Genomic DNA, 23,890 nt, shown 5'->3' with positions numbered 1-23,890 from the left:
TAACCTGGAGGCTCTGGGGAGCCCCTGAAGGGTTTTACTCATGTAGGGAGTGAGGAGGTCCCCCTGGTGAGATTGTGGCTCTTGGACTAGTCCAGGTGGGAAACAGTGGGGTCTGGCTCAGTGCAGTGGTGGCAGTGGGGCTGCAGAGTATTGCGGCCCTCTGAGTATAAACATGTGAGGTCCAGGGCTGCAGTGTGTGAGCACGTGCTGGGGCTCTGGCTTGGACAGCAAGCTGGCTTTGCACATATTTCATTTTTTATGCCTCGTCAAATTAAAGGTGTTTTGAATGTTGTGTAGTGTTCCTTATAGCAGTTGTCTGGACCTAGGAAACTCACAAAGTAAATCAGTGTTGGAATTCATTTTTATAGACTGTTAGAGTTTGAATTTGAATCACTAATTGTGTAGGCTTGTTAAAATAGCATACAATTAAAATATGATGTGTTTGTATGCAGAGCTAAGCTATGCATTTCTTAGGAAACTCAGTAGCTGAGCTGTTATAAAATTCTTAAAGAAATCTACGGTTCTCAAAAAAGTAACCATTATGCTAAATAGAATTTCCCATGGCTCTTAATGTCACTTGCATCATGTTTGAATTTCTTTGTTATCTGTGTCGTACCGTTTTTTTTAAGGTGAACATGGATTATGTTCTTGGACTTAAAGGATTTTTGTGAACTGAAGTGACTAGGTCAGCTAATTATGTAGTAACACAGTACTGCAAAGAAGAGGGCCATCTGGCTCTAACCATCAATAATAAAGGATGTAATCGTACCTGCATGCGTCATACAATCCTGCCTCTGTCCTGTTTGCTCATGCTTTGTGTCTCTGGCCCTCTCATTTGTCACCCTGTCCCCTCCTCCCCCGAGCTGGCAAGGCCTGAGAGGGATCCAGAGCCGGGGACCTGCCCCTGGGAGGAACTCCTGGGCACCAGGCTCGAGCTGGCTGCTGTCACAGCTGTCAGCTCACACGGCCTCCCCTCCCCACTTTAGAGAGCCCATCACTGGGGTCCGAGTGTCCAGACTTGTGATCCCAAATGGTGACAATAACTCTAGCTAGAACTAAAGCATAATTGAGATATTTAGCAAACTCTAATTCCTTTTCCCTTTCTCTTTGGAAGTTTTTTATACTTGAGAGAGGTAGCATCACGTAGTGATTTAAAAGCATGGACTCTGGAGTCAGACGTATTGCGTTTGGATCCCAGCTCTGCTACAGTTCGGCTGTGGGACTTTGGGCAGGTTCCTTAACCCTTCTGAGACTCATTTTCCTGCTCTTTAACGTTAGGAGAATAACAGTACCTACCTCCGAGGTGGTGAGGATTAAATGAGTGACTACACATCATGTGCTGCCAGCAGTATGAATGTCCCAAGTGCTAGAAAGTGTCTGCTGGTATCATTGTTCATTTCCTGTGACTGAGAAATGGACCACAGTATGAGGGGGTGAGCCTGTGCCCTCCATAGATCCCTTAGTTTGCTTGTTCAGCAAACCTTGCGCCATTTTGGGGCCAGGTCTTGTACTGGGCACTGGAGACACAAAAGCGGATGGGTGGACATGTCTCAAGGAGCCCGTGGTGAGCCGAGGGTTCAGGTACGAACACCAGCCAAGATCTTTGGACTTGAAGGCTCGGGTTTGATTTCCGGCGTCCCCTCTTCTTGTCCGCATGACCTTGGGCCAGTGACTTCTCTGGTTCCTCATCTGCAGAATGGGCCTGTTAATTTATAAATTAACAGATAATGTATGTGAAGTATTTTTGCCCAATGTTTAGCACAGTGTGTGGCCCAGAGTTAGTACTCGGGTGTGGCGGTCATGACTTTCTGTTAATAAATTGGTCCATTAAGTGGACTGGGTGCTGTATGTGGTTTGCCCAGGGTGCTCTGGGGCACAGCTGACTTCACTGTAACTGGGCCACATTCTCTTGGTTTGGGCCTTCTTTTTTGGTTGCCATTTTTAAGGAAATGATGCAATGTTATTGATACTTTCAGTTAACTTTTCAAATTTCATAAAAATTTTGAAATGCAAGTAATTTTCTGTCAGCTTGCATTATGATTTTTCCTAGGGGAAGCAAAAATGACCAAGAATAACTATGAGAATCACACTAAACCAGTGGTTCTCAAATTGTGGTCCCCAAGCTCACATCATCATCACCTGGGCATTTGTTAGAAACACAAGTTCTCAGGCCTCTCGCCCCAGACACACTGAAACAAACTCTGGGGCTGGGGCACAACAAGTTGTGTCTTAACAATGCTCCAGGCATTTGTTCTAACGCACACCAAAATTTAAGAACCACTGCCGTGTGAGAAGGAAATGCTGGCTATTAGGAGGAAAATAGCCGTCTTTGCCCACAGCGGGTTAAATAAAGGGCCCAGGTATGCCGTGTACACTTTCGGCCATTGCTGGTGGACTGGCGAAGCTCTTGAGAATAAAGCCGGGGAGAAGGTATTTGAAGATAGCTGCCTTCCGGTCTCCTGTCGTTGCGTGTGTATGGACCAGGGCTCTGGCCAGATTGGCGCGGGTGGCGATGCTGTCTCAGAAGTACAGTCCTTTGTTTTGTGAATGAAGAGGAACCTTCTTTCTTGGATTCCATGGTCCTTTCACGTGTTCCACAAATTTGAGACACTGTGTGGATCAATCCTGGTTATTATAATGAAGGGCAAAGACTTATTCGGGCCCTGCCTTCACTGGAACTTACCAGGGGTCGGGGAAAGAAAGATTTGAACAAATAACTCTACAGATAATTGTAGCTGTGATAAATGTTGCGAAGGAAAAGTAGAGTGCAGTCGTCCTGAGACGCTCCTGTACCACTGAGCACGTTTCTCTGAGACTGGTTTTCAGGTGACCCCCAGGTGCTAGGTCCAGTGGTTATTTCCCTCAGCCCGTGTCCACTTCTCTGCTGCTTGGGAGGCTTTCTAACTGTGGCTTCCAGGTCACCACACTCTTCCTCCTTTTTAAGTTTCCTTTGCTGGGTGCCCTCAGCTTTCCAGCCCTCTGAACATTAGGGTGCCTCTCGAGCGCTTCTTCATCTGTGGGCGCCTCTGGGAGATCTCCGCTGGACTCAGGCTGTAAATGTCATGCCTACGCCGACCACCAGCCAGGCCTTCACCCCTGAACTCCAGACGTAGGCAGCCAGCTGCCTACTGGACAGCTCCACCTGGACGTCTGATAGACATTTCGTGGCTAACAAGCACCGAGCTAAACACTGATTTTCTTTCTTTCTTTTCCTTTAAAAATTTATTTATTTATTTTTGGCTGCGTTGGGTCTTTGTTGCTGTGCACGGGCTTTCACTAGTTGCGGTGAGCGGGGGCTACTCTTCGTTGTGGTGCGCGGGCTTCTCATTGCGGTGGCTTCTCCTGTTGCAGGGCACGGGCTCTAGGCACGAGGGCTTCAGCAGTTGCAGCACGCGGGCTCAGTAGTTGTGGCTCGCGGGCTGTAGAGCGCAGACTCGGTAGTTGTGGTGCACGGGCTTAGCTGCCCCGCGGCATGTGGGATCTTCCCTGACCAGGGCTCGAACCTGTGTCCCCTGCATTGGCAGGCGGATTCTTAACCACTGCGCCCCCAGGGAAGTCCCGACTCTGATTTTCTTTTTCCACTCTGTCAGACCTGCTCCCTTTGCAGCTTTCCCCATGTTAGTGAATGGCAGCCTCAGCCTTCTTTTTCAGGCCTGAAACTTCAGAATTGCTCTTGACTTCTCTTTCTCATACCTCGCTTCCAGTCTGACAGGTGTTTTGTTTTTGTTTAGGCTCTGTGGGTGAATCTGATGTGCCGTAAGGTTTGAGAAGTAGTGACTTGCTGGGAAATTTTGAGCCTCTGCTCCAGTGAGTTCGTGTGGATGAAATCTTCTTAAAGAGGTGCTCCTGGTGTAGCCTTGGCAGGAGGTGGTTGTGGCTTTGTGGTCCGCTATTGGGAAGTGGGGAAGGGGTTCCTTTAGATAAATTAGTAATACTTCTCGGTTATATTCACGTGTAAAAGATGTATAAGATATTAACAAATTAAGAAAAAGGAAGCTGACTGTGATTTTCCCATCAGAAACCATGGAGGCCAGCAGGAAGTGATTTCAGTATTTTTAAAGTGCTGAAAGAAAAGAACTATCAACCCCAAATTCTGTATCCAGCAAAAATGCCCTTCAGGAATGAAATAAAGATCTTTTGAGATAAAGGAAAACTGAGAGAATTTGTTGCCAGCAGATCTAAAAAAAATTACTAAAGGAAGTTTTCCAGACAGTAGGGACATTATACGAGAAGGAAACTTGAAACATTAGGAAGGAAGAGGAACAGAAATGGTAAATGTCCACGTGAATACAGTAGACCATTGTTCTCTTAATGAGTTCTTTTAAATATGTTTGGTTTCAGCAAAAAGTATAATGTTGTATGGGGTTTTCAGCACATGTGGATGTAATACGTATTAGAAATAAAACACGAAGGTGGAGGGGATATGATGGAAAAGTTTCTACATTCCACTTGAAGTGCTAAAATATTGATACTAATTAGATTGTGAAAAATATACATTGTAAATCTCAGATCAACCACTAAACTACACATAGAGAGAGTGAAAAACACAGTACGTTAAAATAGAATTCTCAAAAGTTCCAAGAACTGAAATCAAGATAGGAAAGAGGAAATAGAAGATGGAAAAATAGAAAACAAATAAGATGGTAGGCCCAAATTGAAAGATACCAATAATTTACCTTAATGTAAATTGTGTGAGCATACCAGTTGTGTGTCTGAATGCTCAGTCCTGACAGATTGCTGTCTAAAAGAAATTCACTTCGGGCTTCCCTGGTGGCACAGTGGTTGAGAGTCCGCCTGCCGATGCAGGGGACGCGGGTTCGTGCCCCGGTCCGGGAAGATCCCACATGCCGCGGCGCGCCTGGGCCCTGAGCCATGGCCGCTGAGCCTGCACATCCGGAGCCTGTGCTCCACAATGGGAGAGGCCACAACAGTGAGAGGCCTGTGTACCGCAAAAAAAAAAAAAAAAAGAAAAAGAAAAGAAATTCCCTTCAAATATAAAGTAGGCGGTTGAAATTAAAGGATGGAAAAAGATAACACCACCATGAAAACATTAGCCAAAATGAAGATTAATATCAGAAAAAGTAGACTTCAGAGCAAAGAAAATTACCAGGGATAAGGTAAGGTAATTACCAGTGAAGACATAATGCTATTAAATGAGTGTGTACCTAATAAAAGACCTGCAAAAATACATGGTACAAAACCCAACAGATCTGAAACAGGTAGACAAATCCATAGTTACAACTGAAGTGTCAGCACCCCCTTTGTAATTGATAGAACTATTGACAGAATTAGACAGGACATAGAAGAACCTACCGTCAGCGAGCCAGGCTACGGACATTTAGAGAACGCTCCACCCTCCAACAAGAGCACAACACACATTCTTTTCAAGCACACGTGGATGGCCACCAAGATAGACCGTAACCTGCATTATAAAAGAAACTGAATCGGAAAGGATTAAAATTACACAAAATACGTTCTCTAACCACAATGAAATTACACTAAAACAGTGATAGAAGGATAACAAGAACATCTCCCCAAACTTGGAAATTAAACAAGCAACATGCTTCTGAATATGTTTTGGAACAATAACGATGTCACAAGGAAAATGAGAAAATATTTTGAACTGAACAGAAACACAGTCTATCAAAATTTGTGGGGTGCAGTGCTTAGAAGGAAATTTATAGCATTAAACCAGTCAGATTAGAAAAGAAAAAAGTTCTCCAATCTAATTTTCTACCTTAAGAAACTGTAAAAGGAGCAAATAAACCCAAAGCAAGCACAAGGAAGAAAATAATACACATAAGAATAGAAATCACTGAAATTGAAAGCAGAAAAATTAATAGTCAGTGAAACCAAAAGCTGGTTCTTGGAAATTATCAACAAAATCAAATGCTAACAAAACTGACAAAAAGAGAGGAGATCCAAATTATCAGTAAGAAGAATGAAAAAAGGAGATACTACTATAGACCCTGAAGAAATTAAAAGGATAGTAAGAGAATGTTATGAATAACTCTTATGTACGTAAGTTTGATAACTTAGATGAAATGGTCCATTTCCTTGAAAATCACAAATCACCAAAACTCACCCAGGATGCAATATATAACCCAAGTTGTCCTGTAATTATTAATGAAATGGAAATTTTAGTTAAAAGCCTCCTGCAAAAGAAATCTCCAAGCCCAGAGGGGGTTTCATTGATGAGTTCTCCTGCATATTTGAAGAAAAATAACACCGATTTTCGAAGAGGAAGGACTGACTCATAATATGAAGCCAGTATTACCCTGATAGCAAAACCAGACAAGGACAGTACAAAAGAAGCACATCGGAGGCCAATATCCCTTATGAAGACACACGGAGTCCTCAACACGTTATCAGCAAATTGAATTCAGCAATACATTGAAATGTGGCATTTATCCAGGAGTGCAAAGCTGGTTTATTATTTGAAAATCAATCAGTGTAATCCACTGTTTTAACAATCTTGGGCAGGTCTCACGGGTATTCTCTGACTGTAGGAATCCAGTCTCAAAAGGTTACGTATATGCTGTATGATTTCATTTGTGTGATATGCTTGAAGAGATAAAGCTGCAGTGCCAGGAGTGGGTACTAAGGGAGCGCATGGACAAGGTTTTGGGGAGGATGGAACTGTCCTGTATCTTGACTGTGATGTCTATAAGACAGCGTGTTTTAATAGTCACAGAACTTACACACCAAAAAGCTAACTACATGTTAATTTAAAGAATAAAACTAACATGAATGAATGAATCAATCAAGCAGTTAGGGTACTTTTGACCCAGCATTTCCACTTCTAGGAATTTATCTTACAGATGAGTTACTGCGTAGGTAAACTGATGGTTTTATAAGGGTATTGATTGCAAAAGATTGGAAGATCACAAAAAAGATTGATTAGAAAAGACCAGAAGCCATCTAAATGCCTGGTAGTAGGGAATTGGTTAAATTCCTAAATGCAATACACTGCATACCGTAAAAAAGCAAGCTGAATAGCCATCAGTGTGCTCTGTATGCATGAGATACACGCATACGCTCGTAAGCGCGGATACTGTATCAGGAAGGCCCCTTAGGAAACTGATAATAATAGCATTGCTTTGGAGAGGCGAATGAACTGGGGGAGGAGGGAGACCGACTTTCACTGTTGACCCTTTTATACCTCGTGGATTTTATTTTGTGTGCACGTCTACTCTAAAAACAGTTTTTAAAAAGTTTGCAGAATGGCAGACGACAAAGTGTTAAGGAATTTGGGCAAAGGACCACCAGACGAAACAAGAGCCTAATGGATACCCCAAACTACAGCTCACAAATTCCCATGTAGCTCGTAGAGGCACTCTACAGATTTGACACTGAGCTTCCTAGCAGTAGGGCAAAGAGGGCAACTTTACCCAGTGAGTGGTGATCCAGAGTAGAAAGCTCAGCCTGTTCTGGAAAGTTTGGCTTGTCCAGGTGGTAGGTGGCACGCGTGTACAGGACCAGGACCTTTCGGGTGAGGGTGAGTCTATCAGGAAATCACCTCATAAAATGTCTAATTGCTATTAATTTTGGATTTTAGAGAGGCAGCAAGTTAATTACATATCAAATTTCTACATGATGCCTTTCTGGAAGAGAAAAGGGAGAGAGAAGAAAGGGAAATGGCAGCGTGGTCATTTAATTTGAACTTTGGTTTTATTCTATGGGTAGATTGTCTCCGACTGTTGTCGTGGCAACAGTTACTTGATCTGAGGAGTTATAACTCTCTTACCTCAGATGCCTTAATAATATAAACTGAAATTCTAGTGCATAGCGCTTCTTAAGGTTTTGCTTGTTTTTCCTAATGTGGACACTTCCCCGTCAGTCTGAGAGGGCAGCATTCAGAGCACACTTTCAGTCTTACCGCAGTGGCTCCCAGGAAGAGACAGGAGTTCAGAGAACAGGAAATGGACAGACCTTTACTGGGACCACTAACAGTGCTGGGATCAGAGGGGTCTCAGGCTTGGGAAGGCAGGGGGCCTGGGAAGGACTCTAACTTTGGGATCACAGAGCCCCTTGTCTGTGTCCTGATTCTGTCACTCATAGTCAGCTGTGTGACTTTAGGCCGCCGACTTGACTTTGCCTGTCTGACCTTTGGTCTCCTCCTCTGCAAAGATAATGCCCATCTTGCCTGTGCTCATGAAGGTTCAGTAGGATGAAGTGTGGGTGTTCCTGGAGCAGTGGTTGGTGTCCAGTGGGAGCTCGGTAAAGGTCAGTGGTTTCTCTCGTTCTGGTCTTACATCATGGCTACATCTTTACTCCTCTGAGTGGATAAAAACAAAAACTTTGCTGTTGCTCAGGCATGTTCAGTGTGTTTGGGAACTCGCAGTTGCCAAAAATCAGTCTTGGATTCCATCTGAAATGGCTTAAAAATTGTTTTTTTTTTTTCAAATTATAAAAAATAGCTCATGAAAAAATACCTGTAAAATACCCAAAGGATGGAGGTGGGCAGAATCAAACGGGAAAGCCCTCTTCACCCGAGACTCCACAGCCCCTTCCTGGTTGTAGTCTCTGGCCGTTTAGTGCCCACCCGCCCAGGCCTTTCTCTGAGCCAGATTACGTTTGTGTACGTTTCACTCACATGCATACGTTTGTGAGAGAGTTGCGCAGCTTCTCTCTGGTGTGTACACGATCGGTTCTCAGGAGACCTGCCCAGCACTGACCTTGAAGGTGCTGTGGCCGGGGCTATTCAGAAGCGACCGTCCGTGTTCTGAATCCACTTTCTGACCGACTCTGGGCTCAGGCGATAGTGTCTGCAGTTGGGTGGCCTGTTACATAAGCTGAACCAGAAAAGCACGTTTCCTGGAAGTAGCTGAATCGAGGCAGCTTCCTAGGAAGGCCTGGGGAGGTGGCCCTTGGGAGCTTTCAGATGCTTTTGCCCTTCCCCGAGCAATTTTAATGTGTTGATATGAAAATACTGACAGCCAAAGAAAACTGCTTTTTTTCACATTGATCTAATTCCCGATGGAAGGTTGAGATTTTAAAGTATTAGATAATCTCTAAACACTGTTGGATCAGCAGGGGAGACGCTTCTTGGGTCTTTTCCAGGCCCGGCTGGCTTGTCTTGGGCTGTGGTGCGTGGTGCAGGGCCCGGAGCACACCTGGCCTTCCCGAGGAGGCGTCATCGGCAAGCGCCTGCGTAGACTTGGAGAAACCTCAGATTTGAGAAGAGCAAGGCTGTTAACCTTGCTTTCCTTCGAGTTAAGTTTCCCCTGAACTCCCCTTTAAGTTGCTTGTCTAAGTTGGACTCAGAATATTACTTAACATCTTGTCAGCGTGTGGAAGCACTTTGGGTGGAGTCTTCTCTTTGGTGCTGGAAACTCCGTGATATCCCTAATTAATAGGCAAGTGGTGCATTTGTTCCTTGATCTTATGCCTGTGTCTGGTAGTTAACAAGGCCTTAGGGCCACAAAGGGGACACTATTTTGGGATCCTAGTTCAGAGGCAGTGCATCAGGGGAGTTGATAGGAAGAGGCCCTGGAGCCAGACTGCCTGGGTTTAAATCCCACCCTGCATCTGACCAGCTGTTTACTTAACTGGGGAAGTTACTCAGAGCCTTAGTTGCTGCATCTAGGGAGAAGAGGGGGGTAGGGGGGGATGATGGTGATAGTACCTATATTCGTTTCCTGTTGCTCCTGTAATAAATTACCACCAACTTGGTGGCTTAAAACAATTCAGATTTATTCTCCTATAGTTTGGGGGTCAGAAGTATGAAATGAGTCTTCCAGATTAAAATCAAAGTGTTGGGCAGGGCTGGGCTTTTTAGGAGCTCCAGGAGAGAATCTGTTCTTTCCTTTCCAGATTCTATAAGCTGCTGGCGTTCCTTGGCTTGTGGCCAAGGAATTTCTGTTCCCATCAACACACTGCCTTCCCCTTCTGTAGTCACATCTCCCTCTGCTTCCATCTTTTTTTTTTAAATAAATTTATTTATTTATTTTTGGCTCTGCTGGGTCATTGTTGCTGCTCATGGGCTTCCTTGAGTTGCGGCGAGCGGGGGCTGCTCTTCGTTGCAGCGCACAGGCTTCTCGTCATGGTGGCTTCTCTTGTTGCGGAGCACGGGCTCTAGGTGCGTGGGCTTCAGTAGTTGCGGCTCGCGGGCTCTAGAGCACAGGCTCAGTAGTTGTGGTGCACGGGCTTAGTTGCTCCGCGGCATGTGGGATCTTCCCGGATCAGGGCTCGAACCCGTGTCCCCTGCATTGGCAGGCGGATTCTTAACCACTGCTCCACCAGGGAAGTCCCTGCTTCCATCTTTTAAGGACACTTGTGGTTATTTTGGGCTCACCCAGATAATCGACGATAATCTCCCCATCTCAAGGTCCATAACGTTAATCCCATCTGCAAAGTCCCTTGTGCCATGTAAGGTAACAGTCACAGGTCCCAGGGATTAAGACATGGGCATGTTTGGGGGCCGTCACTCAGCCTAGCACAGTACATACCTCATGGGATTGTTAGGGTTGAATGAGACTCATCGGGTCCTAGCTCAGATGCTCCCTCCTAGGTGGTGTCTTCTAAGAAGTTTTCCCTGACCACCCTGTCTGAAGAACCACCCACTGTCGCCCCATCCGTTGTCACTGTGTCACAGAACTCTCAGGTATTTTCTGCACAGCCCATGAAACCTAGTACCAGACCTTGTTTGGTTCTCACTTTATCTCCAGGGCCCAGAATAGTAAGTACCTAGCTTTAGTGAATGGTTAATACAGGTTTGTTAAGTGGATGAAAGTCAAAATTTCAAAACATTCCACTTTGTAGACTTTCTTCTTATCTCTATGACAACAGAGACATTTCCCCATATCATTAAATATTCTTCCATGATCTCGTTTTTACTAAGTAATGGCCTTTGTGTAGCTGTATCATGGTTCACTTAACCAGTCTCCCAGGTTGAAGTCGTTCCTTCAGTGACCTTTTTTTTTTTAATAGATTTATTTTATTTATGTATTTATTTGGCTGTGTTGGGTCTTCATTTCTGTGCGAGGGCTTTCTCTAGTTGCGGCGAGCGGGGTCCACTCTTCATCGTGGTGCGCGGGCCTCTCACTGTCACGGCCTCTCTTGTTGTAGAGCACAGGCTCCAGATGCGCAGGCTCAGTAGTTGTGGCTTACGGGCCCAGTTGCTCCACGGCATGTGGGATCTTCCCAGACCAGGGCTCGAACCCGTGTCCCCTGCATTGGCAGGCAGATTCTCAACCACTGCGCCACCAGGGAAGCCCTTCAGTGACCTCTTGATCCTGTGAAACCTGGTGGTCTAGCAAGGTTGGGTTTGTCAGCTTGTCTCTTAGGATGCTGCATCAAACAAATCACCCAGTCTTACCTCCTTGATCTCAAAGGATAGAGACAACAATGTTGTAGGTTAATCAAATAAGCAAGTAAATCCAGTGTGCTGGTGGAGATACAGGAAGCAGGGGGATGAGTGCTGGTTAACTGAAAAACTTCAGGAGGAAGAATTCTTTTCAGGTGGATTAAGATAGAAGTCACATCTAATGCCAGATTGAGATAGAGAAAAAGCCTCTGTTAACGTCTTATTTTTGCTTTAAGTTTCAAAATTTAGTAAAAGTCAACCTGTCATCACATGGTATAATAGTTAAACCTTTATGAATGGTACCCAGTTCCGAAATATGGGATGGAAACTGTTGTTAAAGTAACCTGCAGGTTACAGCTTGTCAGAGGAGATAAGCTGTGTGCTTTGGAAGCACATCTTAATGTGTATTTAACACATGCTTAATGCGTCTGTCTCATATTTACTTTTAGTGAGCCTGTGGGCCCCGGTTGGCTGATGTCTACAGTATGCATAGCACTACGTGTTGGTAAGAGGCGTGGAGGGGCTGAGAACCCACGCCTCGCTGTGAGAAGGACGCCAGCTCTCTTCCAGTTGCAGGAATTATTTCTGGAAAGTCACCAGTAACTCCTCAGGCCGGGTCAGCTGCCTCCTGGGGCTCCTGGAGCCCTCAGATTTCTCTCAGTCATAGGACCGAGCACCCGTATAGTGTGGTAATTGTCTGTTTGCTGGTCTGTGAGGGACTTGAGGGCAGGGACCTTGTTCATCTTTATTCATAAGGCCAAGCACCATAAGTGCTTATTGGACGGGTGCAACGAAGGGTGGAACAGTGATGCTGAGCGTCTCCTCTGTGCCGTGTACTTTGTTAGCAATCAGCGCGGAGAAGACTACAGTAAGGCCCCGCCCTCAGAGGTTTCACAGTCTCTTGAGGGAAATAAATATTAATCAGAGAGTCATGTAATTACAAGTTGTGATTAAGTGCTATGAGAAAACAGAACCTGATGCTAGGAGAGAGAGGAACCAGGGCCTTGCTGTAGTTTACATGGTAGGGCAGGAAGTGTTTCTGTGGGGATGTGTATTTAAGATGAGATCTAAAGGATTGGTCATCAGCCTTCTTACTGGTTTATTCCCCTTGTGAAGAAAAATTTCAAACCTGGAGAAGGGTTCAAGGAATAATTTAATGATGAACAGCCATATATGCTCCACTTAGATTGAACAGTTGTTGACATTTTTCCATATTCACTTATTGTGCCTCTTTCTAGTTTTAAAAAATGGAATCATTTGAAAGTAAGCTGCAGATATCATGACATCTTATCCATAAATACATCAGCATTCATTCAGCTCTCTACACAACCATGAAGGTGTTATCAGGCTTAAGAAAATTATCAGTTAATTTCCATAACAGCATCTTACCATGACCATGTTCAGACCATGTTCAGACCATGTTCGTGACCAGATCATGTTCTGCTTTCTCTAGTTACACCAAACTGTTCTTTATGAACCAGCCTCCAATCAGGTTTGTGTGTTGCCTTTAGTTATTTGTCACTTTATTCTCTTAATAGAAAACAGTTACTCTACCATTCTTTCATGACATTTACCTTTTTTTTTTTTTGAATGATCATGTTAGTTAAAGGTTCATTTAACACATTGAGGAGAAGCATTAAATCAGTTAAATGAACCAGTAAGATGGTAAAGTTGATTCCAAAGGCATTTGAGGAACTAGGTATTTATAGACATAAAACCAAAAAAGTTAGAATAAGGTTGCTACATTAGATTTAAGAAAACATCATCTTCAGAGTTATCTATTCTATTGGACATGAATCCACAAGTTAATATGTCACTTCACAGTGTCTGAGCTCTAATAGAGTAGTAAGTAGCACAGGCACATTCTCCTAGAGAATTAAATAAACCTCAGGCAGGCATATTAAAAACGCACAGGTATAAATGGAAAAGGCACCTCTCCTCCATGCTTTTGTCTTATTTCCAAATTTTGAATAATTTTTTATAACAAGGCTTTCCCTAATCATTCCAGCCAGAATCAGCCTCTCCAGTTTTATCCTATTACTTTTAAAAAATGGCTTTATTGTGGTATAATTTTTATACCATAGAATTCACTCATTGTACATGTTCATGACTTTTAATAAACTTATGCCGCTATGCAACTGTCACAGCAGTCCGGTTTTAGAATATTTTCACCCCTCGACAAAGTCCCCTCACGCCTGTTTGCAGTGGATCTCCGCTTCCGCCTCCAGCTCCAAGCAAACGTCAATTTGCTTTCTCTCTAGAGAAAGAAATTTCATATAAATGGATTCATGCATATTACCTTTTGTCTGGCATCTTTTCACTAAGCACAATGTCCCTGAGGCTCACCCGTGTGGTGTCCATGTGGTAGCATGTATCAGTGCCCTTTTCATTGTTGCGTCAGTGCTGTTTATCCATTCCTCACTTAATGGGTTTTTGGAATTTTTTTTTTGGTGTTGGGCTCTTATGAATAAGGCTGCTGTGAACATTTGCAGGCAAGTCTTTTTGTGGATGTATTTTTTATTTCTCTTGGGTAGGTTCCTAGGAGTGTGGTAGGTGTATATTGAACTACGTAAGAGACTGTCAGATTGTTTTCAAAAATGGCTGCAACTACTAGTGACTTATGAAAATTCCAGATTCTCCACATTCTCGCCATCACTTGTCATTGTCTGTCTTCTCGATTATAGCTTGATGGACACTGTAGGCTCCTTCTGAGTGAAGAAGTTTCTGGTGGCAACTTGGTAATGCTATCATCCAGAAAGTCAGCTGTGGAAAGCGTGGTACCATGGTCTGAGGACTTGTGAGTTCCCTTCCGGAAGGAGAGTCTGTGTTGTCTCAAGCCCAGTTTGTTCAGCACTTGGACATTGGACCCATGGGCTGACCAGAAATAATTTTGACCTTATGCAGATTTTAAAGACTTAAAACATTGAGGTATGCGCTCCAAACAGTGGAATGCTGCCATCCGAAGTGTACTCTTAAGTTAGTTTTGTTGAATGTTTATCAAGATACTTCTGGCACCCCCCCTGGGGATATGTTCTGCCCCGTCCCAGTCAGCCCCCGAGAAGCAGTCACTAGGCAGATTTCCATCATTAGGTGTTTCTGTGTGCACCCTGACGCTTTGATTGAACTGATCTTACTGTGGAAAACATTTGACCCGCAGTAGCGTATAAAGAAGAGAATAAAATGGCTCATTATCACTCCACTACCCAGAGGTTACTAGTGTTACTATTTTTATGTAGTGCCTTCCGGTAATGTACTTGTGTCATTTTTTTAGAAAATCTCACAAAGCAGAGCTCTGGCGTACGTTGTTTGGCGTGTCACCGCTTCCTTTTTGGAGTGTACGTTTTCCAGCGTGATATTTGTGTGCTGAGGACGCAGCCTAACTCGCTTAGCGCGAGCATTTAGGCCCGGTTTGTATCGCGGGCGGACATCCCGCGTCTGGACTCCCCGCCTGCGTGGGCACGTCCGGTGTCTGGAGGGCGCCGCGCGACCTTCCCTACCTGGGCGGCCAGAGGAGGAACCCCTTGGGACTTCGGGGGCCCGGGTCCTCCCCCAGCCCCGCCCGGCGCCCAGGGTCCTGGCGAGCCAGGCCTGACGCGCCGAAACCGAGCCGCGGATCGGCTGCGCGGCATCTGCGCGCGATTGAGCGGCCTGCCGCCCCCGCCCGGCCGCCGGAGCCGCCGCCCGAGGTCCCGCCGCGGAGCCCCGCTTGCTCGCTCGTTCGCCCGCTCACTCGGGCATGGAGCCGCCGGCCGCGCGCCTCTGAGCCCCGCGGCGTTCATGGTGAGTGGGGCCGGGGCCCCGCCCGCGCCCCTCCGGGGGTCTGCCTGCCCGTCACCGGCCGGAGGCCCCAGCGTGGGTGCGCCCGTGTGCGTGTGTGTGTGTGTTACACGCATCTGTTCCAACGAGCTGAAGCTTGCATGTGGCTGCGGTGATGCGCCTTCCTCCCCCTGCCATTCTTTGTCTGTGATTCCATGTAATTTCCTCACAGGGTTGAGTTTTAATGGGTACAGTGGGGGACTGTAGGAGAGAGAGCCAGCGCGTCCTAATTCTTACCACCCAGAGGGGGATCGCACCCTGTGTTCAGACTGAGGTCAGTCCAGGCCAGGCACCCCTCTTAGAGGCCTGAATGGCATTCATTGCCCATGATCCTGGGGGCAAGAAGCCTTTGTACGGAGCTCAGGCTGTACCCCGTTTGCTCAGGGTCCGAGTAAGGTGGTCAGATCGTAGCAGTAACCAAGCTTGTTAAAACCCACAGTTCAGTTTTAACACATTTCATTCACCAGTCCACAGGTGAACTTATGTGTTCTACATGTTTTGTAAGTAACATGACAATTAGAAAGGCCCGCTGAGAGTTGCTGTCCCAAATGCCAACATTTCTGGTAACCTAGAGGATGCTTTCTGGGAAAAAGACTGTGGGTGAGGAGAGAAAAGAGTTGAAGTCTGAGGAGCCCTTCAGAGGATTCCGGAGGGTCCTTCTTACTGTGAGGTCAGCCTCATTGGTCACCAGTACTGTCGTTTTGGAAGTCCCAGCATTTGTAAGACCTGTTCAGGCCACTCTTAACCACCAAAAATGGCAAAATAGAACAGATCTTGTCCCAGATTGTGAGACAACACCCCTCTCCCCCCAAAAGTTGCTTGTTATAAATGGCAAAGTGTGACGCCAGCTGCAGTGTTCTGGGCTCTTTACTTTCATCTGCTCTTCACAACCTTATTAAGCACCGCTCTTAGCGGGAAGTGTTGTGAAAAGTAATTTTGCAGCAAAATAATGACAGTAATACTCCCTGTCATTTTGAGGCACCTGCTATGGCCATGTGTCTTTCGTTAATTCATTCTCGTTTAGGTGGGGAAGCAGGCTTGGAGGGGTGAAGGAACATGCCCACGGTCACGCTGCCGTTGGTGATGATCTGGAGGTGATGGTTCAGACCCAGGCCTGCCGCCAACTCACAGTGCTTCCCCCGCAGGTCCTCAGCCGGTGCCCACAGGGTTGCCGTACTCTCTGTCCCTCACGCTGGTTTCACGTCAGTCTGTTAATAGGTGCCACGTGGCCACCTGCTATGCTTTATTCCAGACGTACCTCTAAAACCCCCTGGTTATTTTAAAAGGCTAATCTTTTTTTTTTTTTTTTTTTTTTTTGCGGTTCTCGGGCCTCTCACTGTCGTGGCCTCTCCCGTTGCGGAGCACAGGCTCCGGACGCGCAGGCCCAGCGGCCATGGCCCACGGGATCCTCCCGGACCGGGGCACGAACCCGTGTCCCCTGCATCGGCAGGCGGACTCTCAACCACTGCGCCACCAGGGAAGCCCTAAAAGGCTACTCTTGATGCTGTAACCAGTTGAATCCAAGGCTTACGCACAGGTTTTAACTGATGAGCCTCTCTCCTTGTAGCTAACGTAGATTTCCAGGAAGCCAGGGGGCTTCTGTTACCACGTTTGGGCGTAATTGGCTGTCTTTTACAGCACTCTTCCAGTTCTGTGAGTAGCAGTGACACCCCTCTTGTCATCCTACCAGGAGCGCTTTGTTTTCACTGTTTGAGGATCTTGATCTTCTCCTCTTACACAAATGTCTGTCGAGGTAGACATTTTTTTCTCTTCTTCTTCAACTGGCCGATTATAACTTTATTTAGGAGTCTAATGCCCCATCCTTATCTCCAGCACTGTTCAGAGCATGCACATGATGTAGGCCTTGCCATTGGGTGTATCTAATGGGCTCATCACACCTCACACTGTTTACTTTCTGGCTCTACCCCAGTCTAGCTCTTCCTTTCTCTCTCTCGCTTGGTCTTGGCTTGTCCCGTCAGCCCTGGGAAGCTTGTTGTTGAGACCATGAAGTCCAGAACAGAACTTGGACTCGGCGTCATTCCCCACGTGAAGCGTTCATGCTCACTCACAGAGAAGCCTGTTCGCCGTCATCTCCTGGCTGCTGCTTGTGCTGTCGGGATGCCCCTCCTTCACGGCTTCCAGCCCAGCTCTCCCGTGTCCTTTGTCCATTGAGATGGCACCCTTCATGAGCTGTTTTCTTTGATTCTCTCCAGCCATAGGTGTCCTGTCCTTAGGGCTCCCACATTTTTTATCGTCTGCTCTGGTTTCATAGCCTCTGCTGGCATCGTACTGCCCCTGCTAGAGTGAGTGAGCCCTTCAAGGTGGGGTCTGCAGGTCTGCTAAAGTGCCAGGCCCCTTCACAAATGAGCTCCTGGCCCCTGTGTGGAGTTGAGGCTCTGCTCAGCTGCCCTGGTGTACTGCTTTTTTCCTGAAGCTTTGCTGCATTATCAGACCACAGCCGCACTTAGCCCCCAGTTGGGTGCAGTAGGCTTTGTTTGCTGCTGCCTCTCTGGTGTTGGTCTTACCTTCCCAGCAGGATACAAGGCACACCACTCCGGGCAGGGACTGTGACCTCTTCTAAATTGGTGACTTGTAAACTTTTTATTCTGACACAACACCCCACCCCCATCCCCAGGTTAGAAAATTTAGGTTGAGACTCATTTCTCTCAAGAAGGCATAGCTATAAGGAGGTATAGAACTGAAACAAACTGTCCTTACTATGTGCACTCTGTATTTTTGTGTTGTTTGATTTAAAAAACATACTGTCGTGACCAGTAAAACTGATTTGCCGCTAGAATTTGCAGAGCCCTATTCTAAATCGCCTCTAGGGTTTTGCAGCGTGTTGGAATCTGTACTGGTTCCTTGAATGGATGGTTTATTCTGCTTAGCCTGCAGGACTTCTGATGAGCACAGCAATGAATGGTATTGTTACTTGGTTTAAACCAAGAGACTTCAGCTTGATCCCATAAGGGCCCCAAGAGGAGCAGAAACTTTGGAAGGATGAGTTGCACCGGGGCTGGGCCGACCCCACCATTTGCCTGGCACACAGAAAGGGCTCATACTTCATGGGCAGCCGTTGAATGTTTGTCTCGTGATCTCATCATCACAGGAGTCTTCACAGTTGCTACCGTTTTATAGCCGAGAGAGAAGCAAGATGATTTGCCCCAGATCAGAGCCAGGACTTAGATTTAGAACTCAGTCTTTTCGCTTCCAGAGCCCTAGCTCTTGCCGTATCACATGCTGACCTCGGTGTGGATAACTCACAGCTGAAAGTTGTCTGCCCTGAGAGTGAATCGTCCCCTTTCTTGTTCCTGAAGTTGCTTTGTCTGGCTTGGAAGATGAGCTTACTGTCGACCCCTCTAGGTAGCAGTGTGAGAACTACATTTGGAGTAGGATCTGTTAACAATTTCCAGAGCCATTCGTATTCTGAAATGCCATTTAGAATTTTGAAAAGGCTTTCCCTGGGATTTCAAGTATGGACAGGCCAGGCCTCCTTTTTTTTAAATCATGCAGGGCTCTATGTGGTTAAATCATAAGTATTTGCCTTGCATCTGCACTTAATTCACTATTACAGGTTTGTGTCATAGTTGAAAGCTTCATTTAGACTGAATATAAATGATTAAACTGGATCATGCATTCTAGCGAGTGGCAGTCTGCGGTGAGCAGTGCAGGGGCAGAGCCAGGGTGCTTGCCTCTGGTCCAGCTCCTCCAGCCCCAGCCCGGCCTCCACCTTATGGCAGCTCCTCTCTCGGGGTTGTGGGGAGCTAGTGTGAAGGGCAAGTTGAGCCAATTCCGTGTGTGTAAAGTGCTTGGCCCGTTGTGACTGTGCTGCTTGTTACCGTTTGTGATGGAGCCTCCGAGCTCTAACTGAAGAGACTGATTTTTTTAAAATCACAAATCAAGGCATTTAATTAACTTTACAACGCGTCTTCGTATCTGTGCTCTTTGCAGACCTTGCAGGGCTCCTTGATTGTTGTTTGGCCATAGAGCATTTTTTCTGCCTTATACAGTTTCAAGCCCGAGGAGAAAAAGGGTCACGGCAGACAGCAGCCAGGGCCAGCCTTTACGGAGCACTTCCTCTGCACCGAGAGGCTTGTGCTGACTGCTTCACAAGCCTCTGCCACTCCTTAGACAGCCCTCTCTGCTAGGTGCTGTTTCCCTTTCTGCAGATGTGGAAATGAGGTGCAGGGATTCTAAGCTGTGCTTTGCCGGGGGTCACAGCTAGTTCCTGGTGGATCTGAATGTGCTCCCAGGCCCATCTGGCCCCGAAGACCACACTTAACTCGAGTAGGACCTGGCCTTTTCCCTCCAGAACTGCACACCTGTTTGTTGAGTATATCCACAGGAGAGGTTGGGCCTGCACAGAGTGGCGGAGTGGGGAGTCCTGCAGGCCCAGCTCCTTGCTGGCTGTGGACTTGGGGGCAAGTCACTTCACTCTGAACCTCAGTGGCCCTACCTGTCAAATGCGGTGACACTTGCCATAGAGATCGTTATGGAGATAAAGTTAAACTATGTGTAAAGCACACAAAGCAAGCGGAGGTGGGCATCCGCATGCTGGGGCATCTGACTTCGGGGCTCAGCATCTTTGGCCTTGGCATATAGCTCACTAGACCAGCATCAGCAAGTAAGTAGCACCTTACAGGGCGTTCGCTAACAATTCTTGTTAATATGCAGCGTGCCTCAGGATCTTTCTCAGCACACAACTCTTGGTAGATTTTCTGTAAAATACAAGATTTTACGTTGGGTACATACGTAGAATCTGATGGCTACACATGATACTTCGGACGGCTGTTCAGTAGCGTGTGAAGTTGCAGCTGAGCGCTTGGCCCGTGGAGGTGCTCAGATGTTTGAATGGACGACAGAGTGAGTCCATTTTCTCCGCTTTGGGTGAGTGGAGGTCGTTTTAGATTTTAATGGAACCATTTTACACCAGGGTAAACAATGTTAAGACACCTACTAACCTTGTACATCCAGAGGTACAGAAACTGCCCCACCCACCTGTTTCTTGGTGCACACGCTTCTCATAGCCTGTGGGTTTTGAGGAAAAAATTTTTTCTTTTAACTTTTTAGAAGCCTCTATAGGCTTTCCTGGCTGAGAGAATAATTGCTTGCCAAGTAATTTTACCAGTAACACCCCACTTGACAACTAGTGTTAATAAAATTCATTTAGCAATTCATCACTTTCCACTCCTGATACTGCTTCTATTGTATCGGGAGTGGTTATTTAAATCTTAGTTTAAACTACTCGGTTGTTTGTCCTGTCTTCCCAGTTAGGTTGCCTTCCCTTAAGGGAGGGTCCTGAGAGCCTTGTCTATAATAGGCAACAAGAGAACACTGTTTTTTTTATTTTTGCAGAGGGCTAAGGGTACACATGCACAGGCACGCATACACACACAGTTTCAGAAACTGGACTCTTTGGCACAGATTACTTGGCTCTCCTGAACTCTGCTGGTTGGGTGTTTGGAATGTGGGTCACCAGGTGTGACTGAGGTTTTGTGGTTGCAGCTCATAGGACGAATTAATGACCTGGAAGTGTGGAGGCCGCTCGTAGATTTCCAGGGCATGGCACAATTATTCGTGTAACAGCTTGCAGTGATGGCTTCACACAAAGATGTTAAAGAATTTCTTTCTTGACGTTTCTGCTTTAAGAAAATGAAACAGCTTTAATCATCTTTAAGCAAAAGATTTTTAATTTTTAAGCCCATCCTCATTTCAGGCAAGGTTTGAAAGGCAAACAAAAATAGATAAAATGCTGTGGGGTAAAAGGAAATGCATTAGAAATTTAGGGTGGGAGTGGGAGATGAAGCCAGGGGTGGGGGTCAGATGAATGCTAGAATTGGCTATCACTCTGACCCTGAGCTTCCCTGTGACCACTGCAATAATCAGTTCAAATTTACGGTGTCCAGAAGACAGAATACACACCTCTTACCCAGAAGCAGCCTAGGAGACCCGAGTCGATGTTTGCGGGCCCTTAGCGGAGCAGCTGGGATGATGAGATCCTTAGTGACTTCCCGACCAGTATGGGAAGCGCACAGTCTCCGTAACGTGATGGCCTGAACTGCAGAGCTGAGCCCCTTTCATGGGCAGTTTTTCCTTCTAAAGAGCAAGAAATATTTTCAGTGCATCATCCTCAAAATCGACTTAAAGGACTTCATAACAAAACACCTTGCTTACTTTGAAAAGGGCTTCGTAATATCAGAATTGGCCGGACCTGGAGTTATCCCTGGTTTCTTTGTCCTAGGAATATGAAGACAAGGCTGGACGACCTAGCAGGCCACCCTCTCCAAAGCAGAATGTGAGGAAGCATCTTGACTTTGAGCCTCTTTCCACCACCGCACTCATCCTGGAAGACAGACCAGCGTGAGTCTGAAGAAGAGTCTGTGGAGAGTTTGTTTTCAGGGATAAGTACATTTGCTAGTCACCTTTTCATTAGAAAAGGGGAAGAAAAATTAGCACGTCACTTACTAAAAATGCGGGGCCCCTCTTCATTCCCTCCACTAATGTGTATTCTATATGATAGCATGACTAATTTGGAAAACTTTCATTTAACGTAGAAGTTTTGATCAGGATTTTCCATTCAGGTGATTTTTTACTTTAATTTAGCATTTCCAAATGCTTAAATAGCTGTTATTAATTATAGTCTGGCTTGTAACAGTAAGAAGCACCAGGAAGTGTACTCTAAAGTGGGTGTTTTGGAGGCACCCTAGTGTTGTAGAACAATTCCTGGACTAGCCTACTGGTTCTTTGGGATCTGCAGAAAACAGGCTGGGTGATCCCAGCAAGTTCCCTTCCCTTCTGGGCCTCCGGTTTCCATCCATCTGATGAGGAGAGATGGGTTTTGATGACGGGCTTGTAGATCGTGTTTGGAGACCTTAATAAGGGAAAGGGATTGCTCCATTGTACCAGGCCATAGCTTATCTCTATTTAAGCATCGAGTTTCCATAGAACACTGTATTTGAATAGAAAGATTCCATAGCTTTTTCTCACCGTTGTGGCCTCTCCCGTTGCGGAGCACAGGCTCCGGACGCGCAGGCTCAGCGGCCATGGCTCACGGGCCCAGCCGCTCCGCGGCACGTGGGATCTTCCCGGACCGGGGCACGAACCCGCGTCCCCTGCATCGGCAGGCGGACTCTCAACCACTGCGCCACCAGGGAATCCCGTCCACAGATTTTAAGAAAAAGAGAGATTGTAAAACATTCGGCTAGGATCCCTAAGGTCCCTGCCAACCCTGACATTTAAAATTGATGAAGTCTGCAGAAGAAATGTGTCTTCTGATGTTAATTTTCGGTCCTTGGAGATTGTGGATGTGTGGGTAGACGGGGAGAGAAACCCTGAAATGGAGGATTCAGAAGGTAGGTAGAGGTTATTGGTAGAAGCCGCCGTACTGTGAGGATCCGTCCTGTAATGCTGTCTAAAACATGAGCTGTGGGAAGCCGTGCCCTGTTCTCCTGCAGCAGAAACACTGTGATGCGCACAGACAGCCAGACACTGCCGCCCTCCCAGTTTTCAAGGACCGGCAAATTCACCAGCACGTTTCTGAAAGAGAACATGCGTTTTATTTTTTTAACCGGGATTCAGAGTTGTATACCATATTTAGTTGTTTAGAACTATTGTATGAATCTGTGTGTGTGTGTGTGTGTGTGTGTGTGTGTGTGTGTGTATAAATGAGATGAACCACATAGCTAGTATGAAACTTACTTAAAAAAACTGGCCAGGGACTGTATTCATACATAGATGTATCAATAATGTATACCATTAGGGTGCTCTACTTCAAGGGTAGCTGTTGACAATTATTGTATTCCTGCGGTGTGGTCAAATCCAAGTTTCTTTGGAGACTGGGGTGGAAAAAAAAAACACCCAAAGATTAAGTGTTTGTTTCTATTGGAGTTACGGTTAATTGCTATTTTCTTCTTTCTGCTAATCTTTAGACTTCAGGTTTTTAAAAATGAGCTTATTTTAATACTTTTGTAAAAAAATATTTTTAGTTCATGAAAGAGCTGCGTCTTTATCATCTAACAAATGTGGTTTTGGTCTTTGAGCTTTTCATTTGTTAGTAAATGATGCTTCAAGTTTCTCTTATTTAATATTTAAAATGGTGAAACATCATTTCTTTTCTATCAAGAAATCTCCCGGCGAAGCCAGCTGAAGAAGCTCAGAAACACAGGCAACAGTATGAAGAAATGGTGGTTCAGGCCAAAAAGCGAGGTAATGGAGCTCACATGTGTTTGGTTATGTAAGTCAGCACAAGATTTTGTGTCTTTATGGATATTTTCTCTTTACCTGATGGAGCTGTAGAACCTGAACTTTGGTGGATGCTTTACTTAATATTTTGAGATTTATAATTTTTCATCGAAAACGTTATGTTTCCACTAACTACTTATTCCTGGTTACTTCATTCAAGATAATAGCACTTTGAATTTACACAAGGAAAGAGACTGTGTAGGATAAAAGTACTAGGCTGGAGAAAGCTTTAGCCAGTGATGCTGGAGAGGCAGATCTCTTTCTGTCTGTGGGCTCAGTTTTCCTTATTTACAAGAAGATGTCATGGGATTTGATAAAGTGCCTTGTGACACCTAAAAACCCTATGATTCTTAGACGTTTAAAAAGTATGTATAGTAAAATGTGGTCTGTCTGTACAATGGAATATTGTTCAGCCTTAAAAAGGAATGAAATTCTGACACACACTTAACGTGAAGCTTGAAGACATTATTCTAAGTGGTATAAGCCAGTCACAAAAGGACAAATGCTGTGTGCTTCCACTTATAT

At 45.7% G+C, this 23,890-nt stretch overlaps 1 protein-coding gene across 14 annotated transcripts in view; it reads left to right on the top strand.

Annotated features, from left to right (window-relative positions):
• TBC1D14 (TBC1 domain family member 14) overlaps nt 1-23,890 on the top strand; it is a 103,084-nt gene that overhangs the window by 47,471 nt on the left and 31,723 nt on the right. For 12 of the 14 annotated variants that reach the window (XR_004350073.1, XM_032633319.1, XM_032633318.1 and 9 more), the window contains 2 exons: nt 21,366-21,484; nt 23,247-23,329. Coding sequence is in view for 12 of the 14 variants with exons in the window: in XM_032633319.1 (XP_032489210.1) it covers nt 21,366-21,484; nt 23,247-23,329 (202 nt within the window). In the remaining 2 variants the exon portion in view is untranslated. Of the gene's footprint in view, nt 1-14,892; nt 15,089-21,365; nt 21,485-23,246; nt 23,330-23,890 lie in introns of those variants that run through there. The other 2 variants (XR_004350074.1, XM_032633322.1) reach the window with 1 other exon arrangement.

This window comes from Phocoena sinus, chromosome 5 (genome assembly GCF_008692025.1).
Source record: "Phocoena sinus isolate mPhoSin1 chromosome 5, mPhoSin1.pri, whole genome shotgun sequence".
Classification (NCBI taxonomy): domain Eukaryota; kingdom Metazoa; phylum Chordata; class Mammalia; order Artiodactyla; family Phocoenidae; genus Phocoena; species Phocoena sinus.
This window is presented reverse-complemented; position numbering and strand designations above follow the sequence as displayed.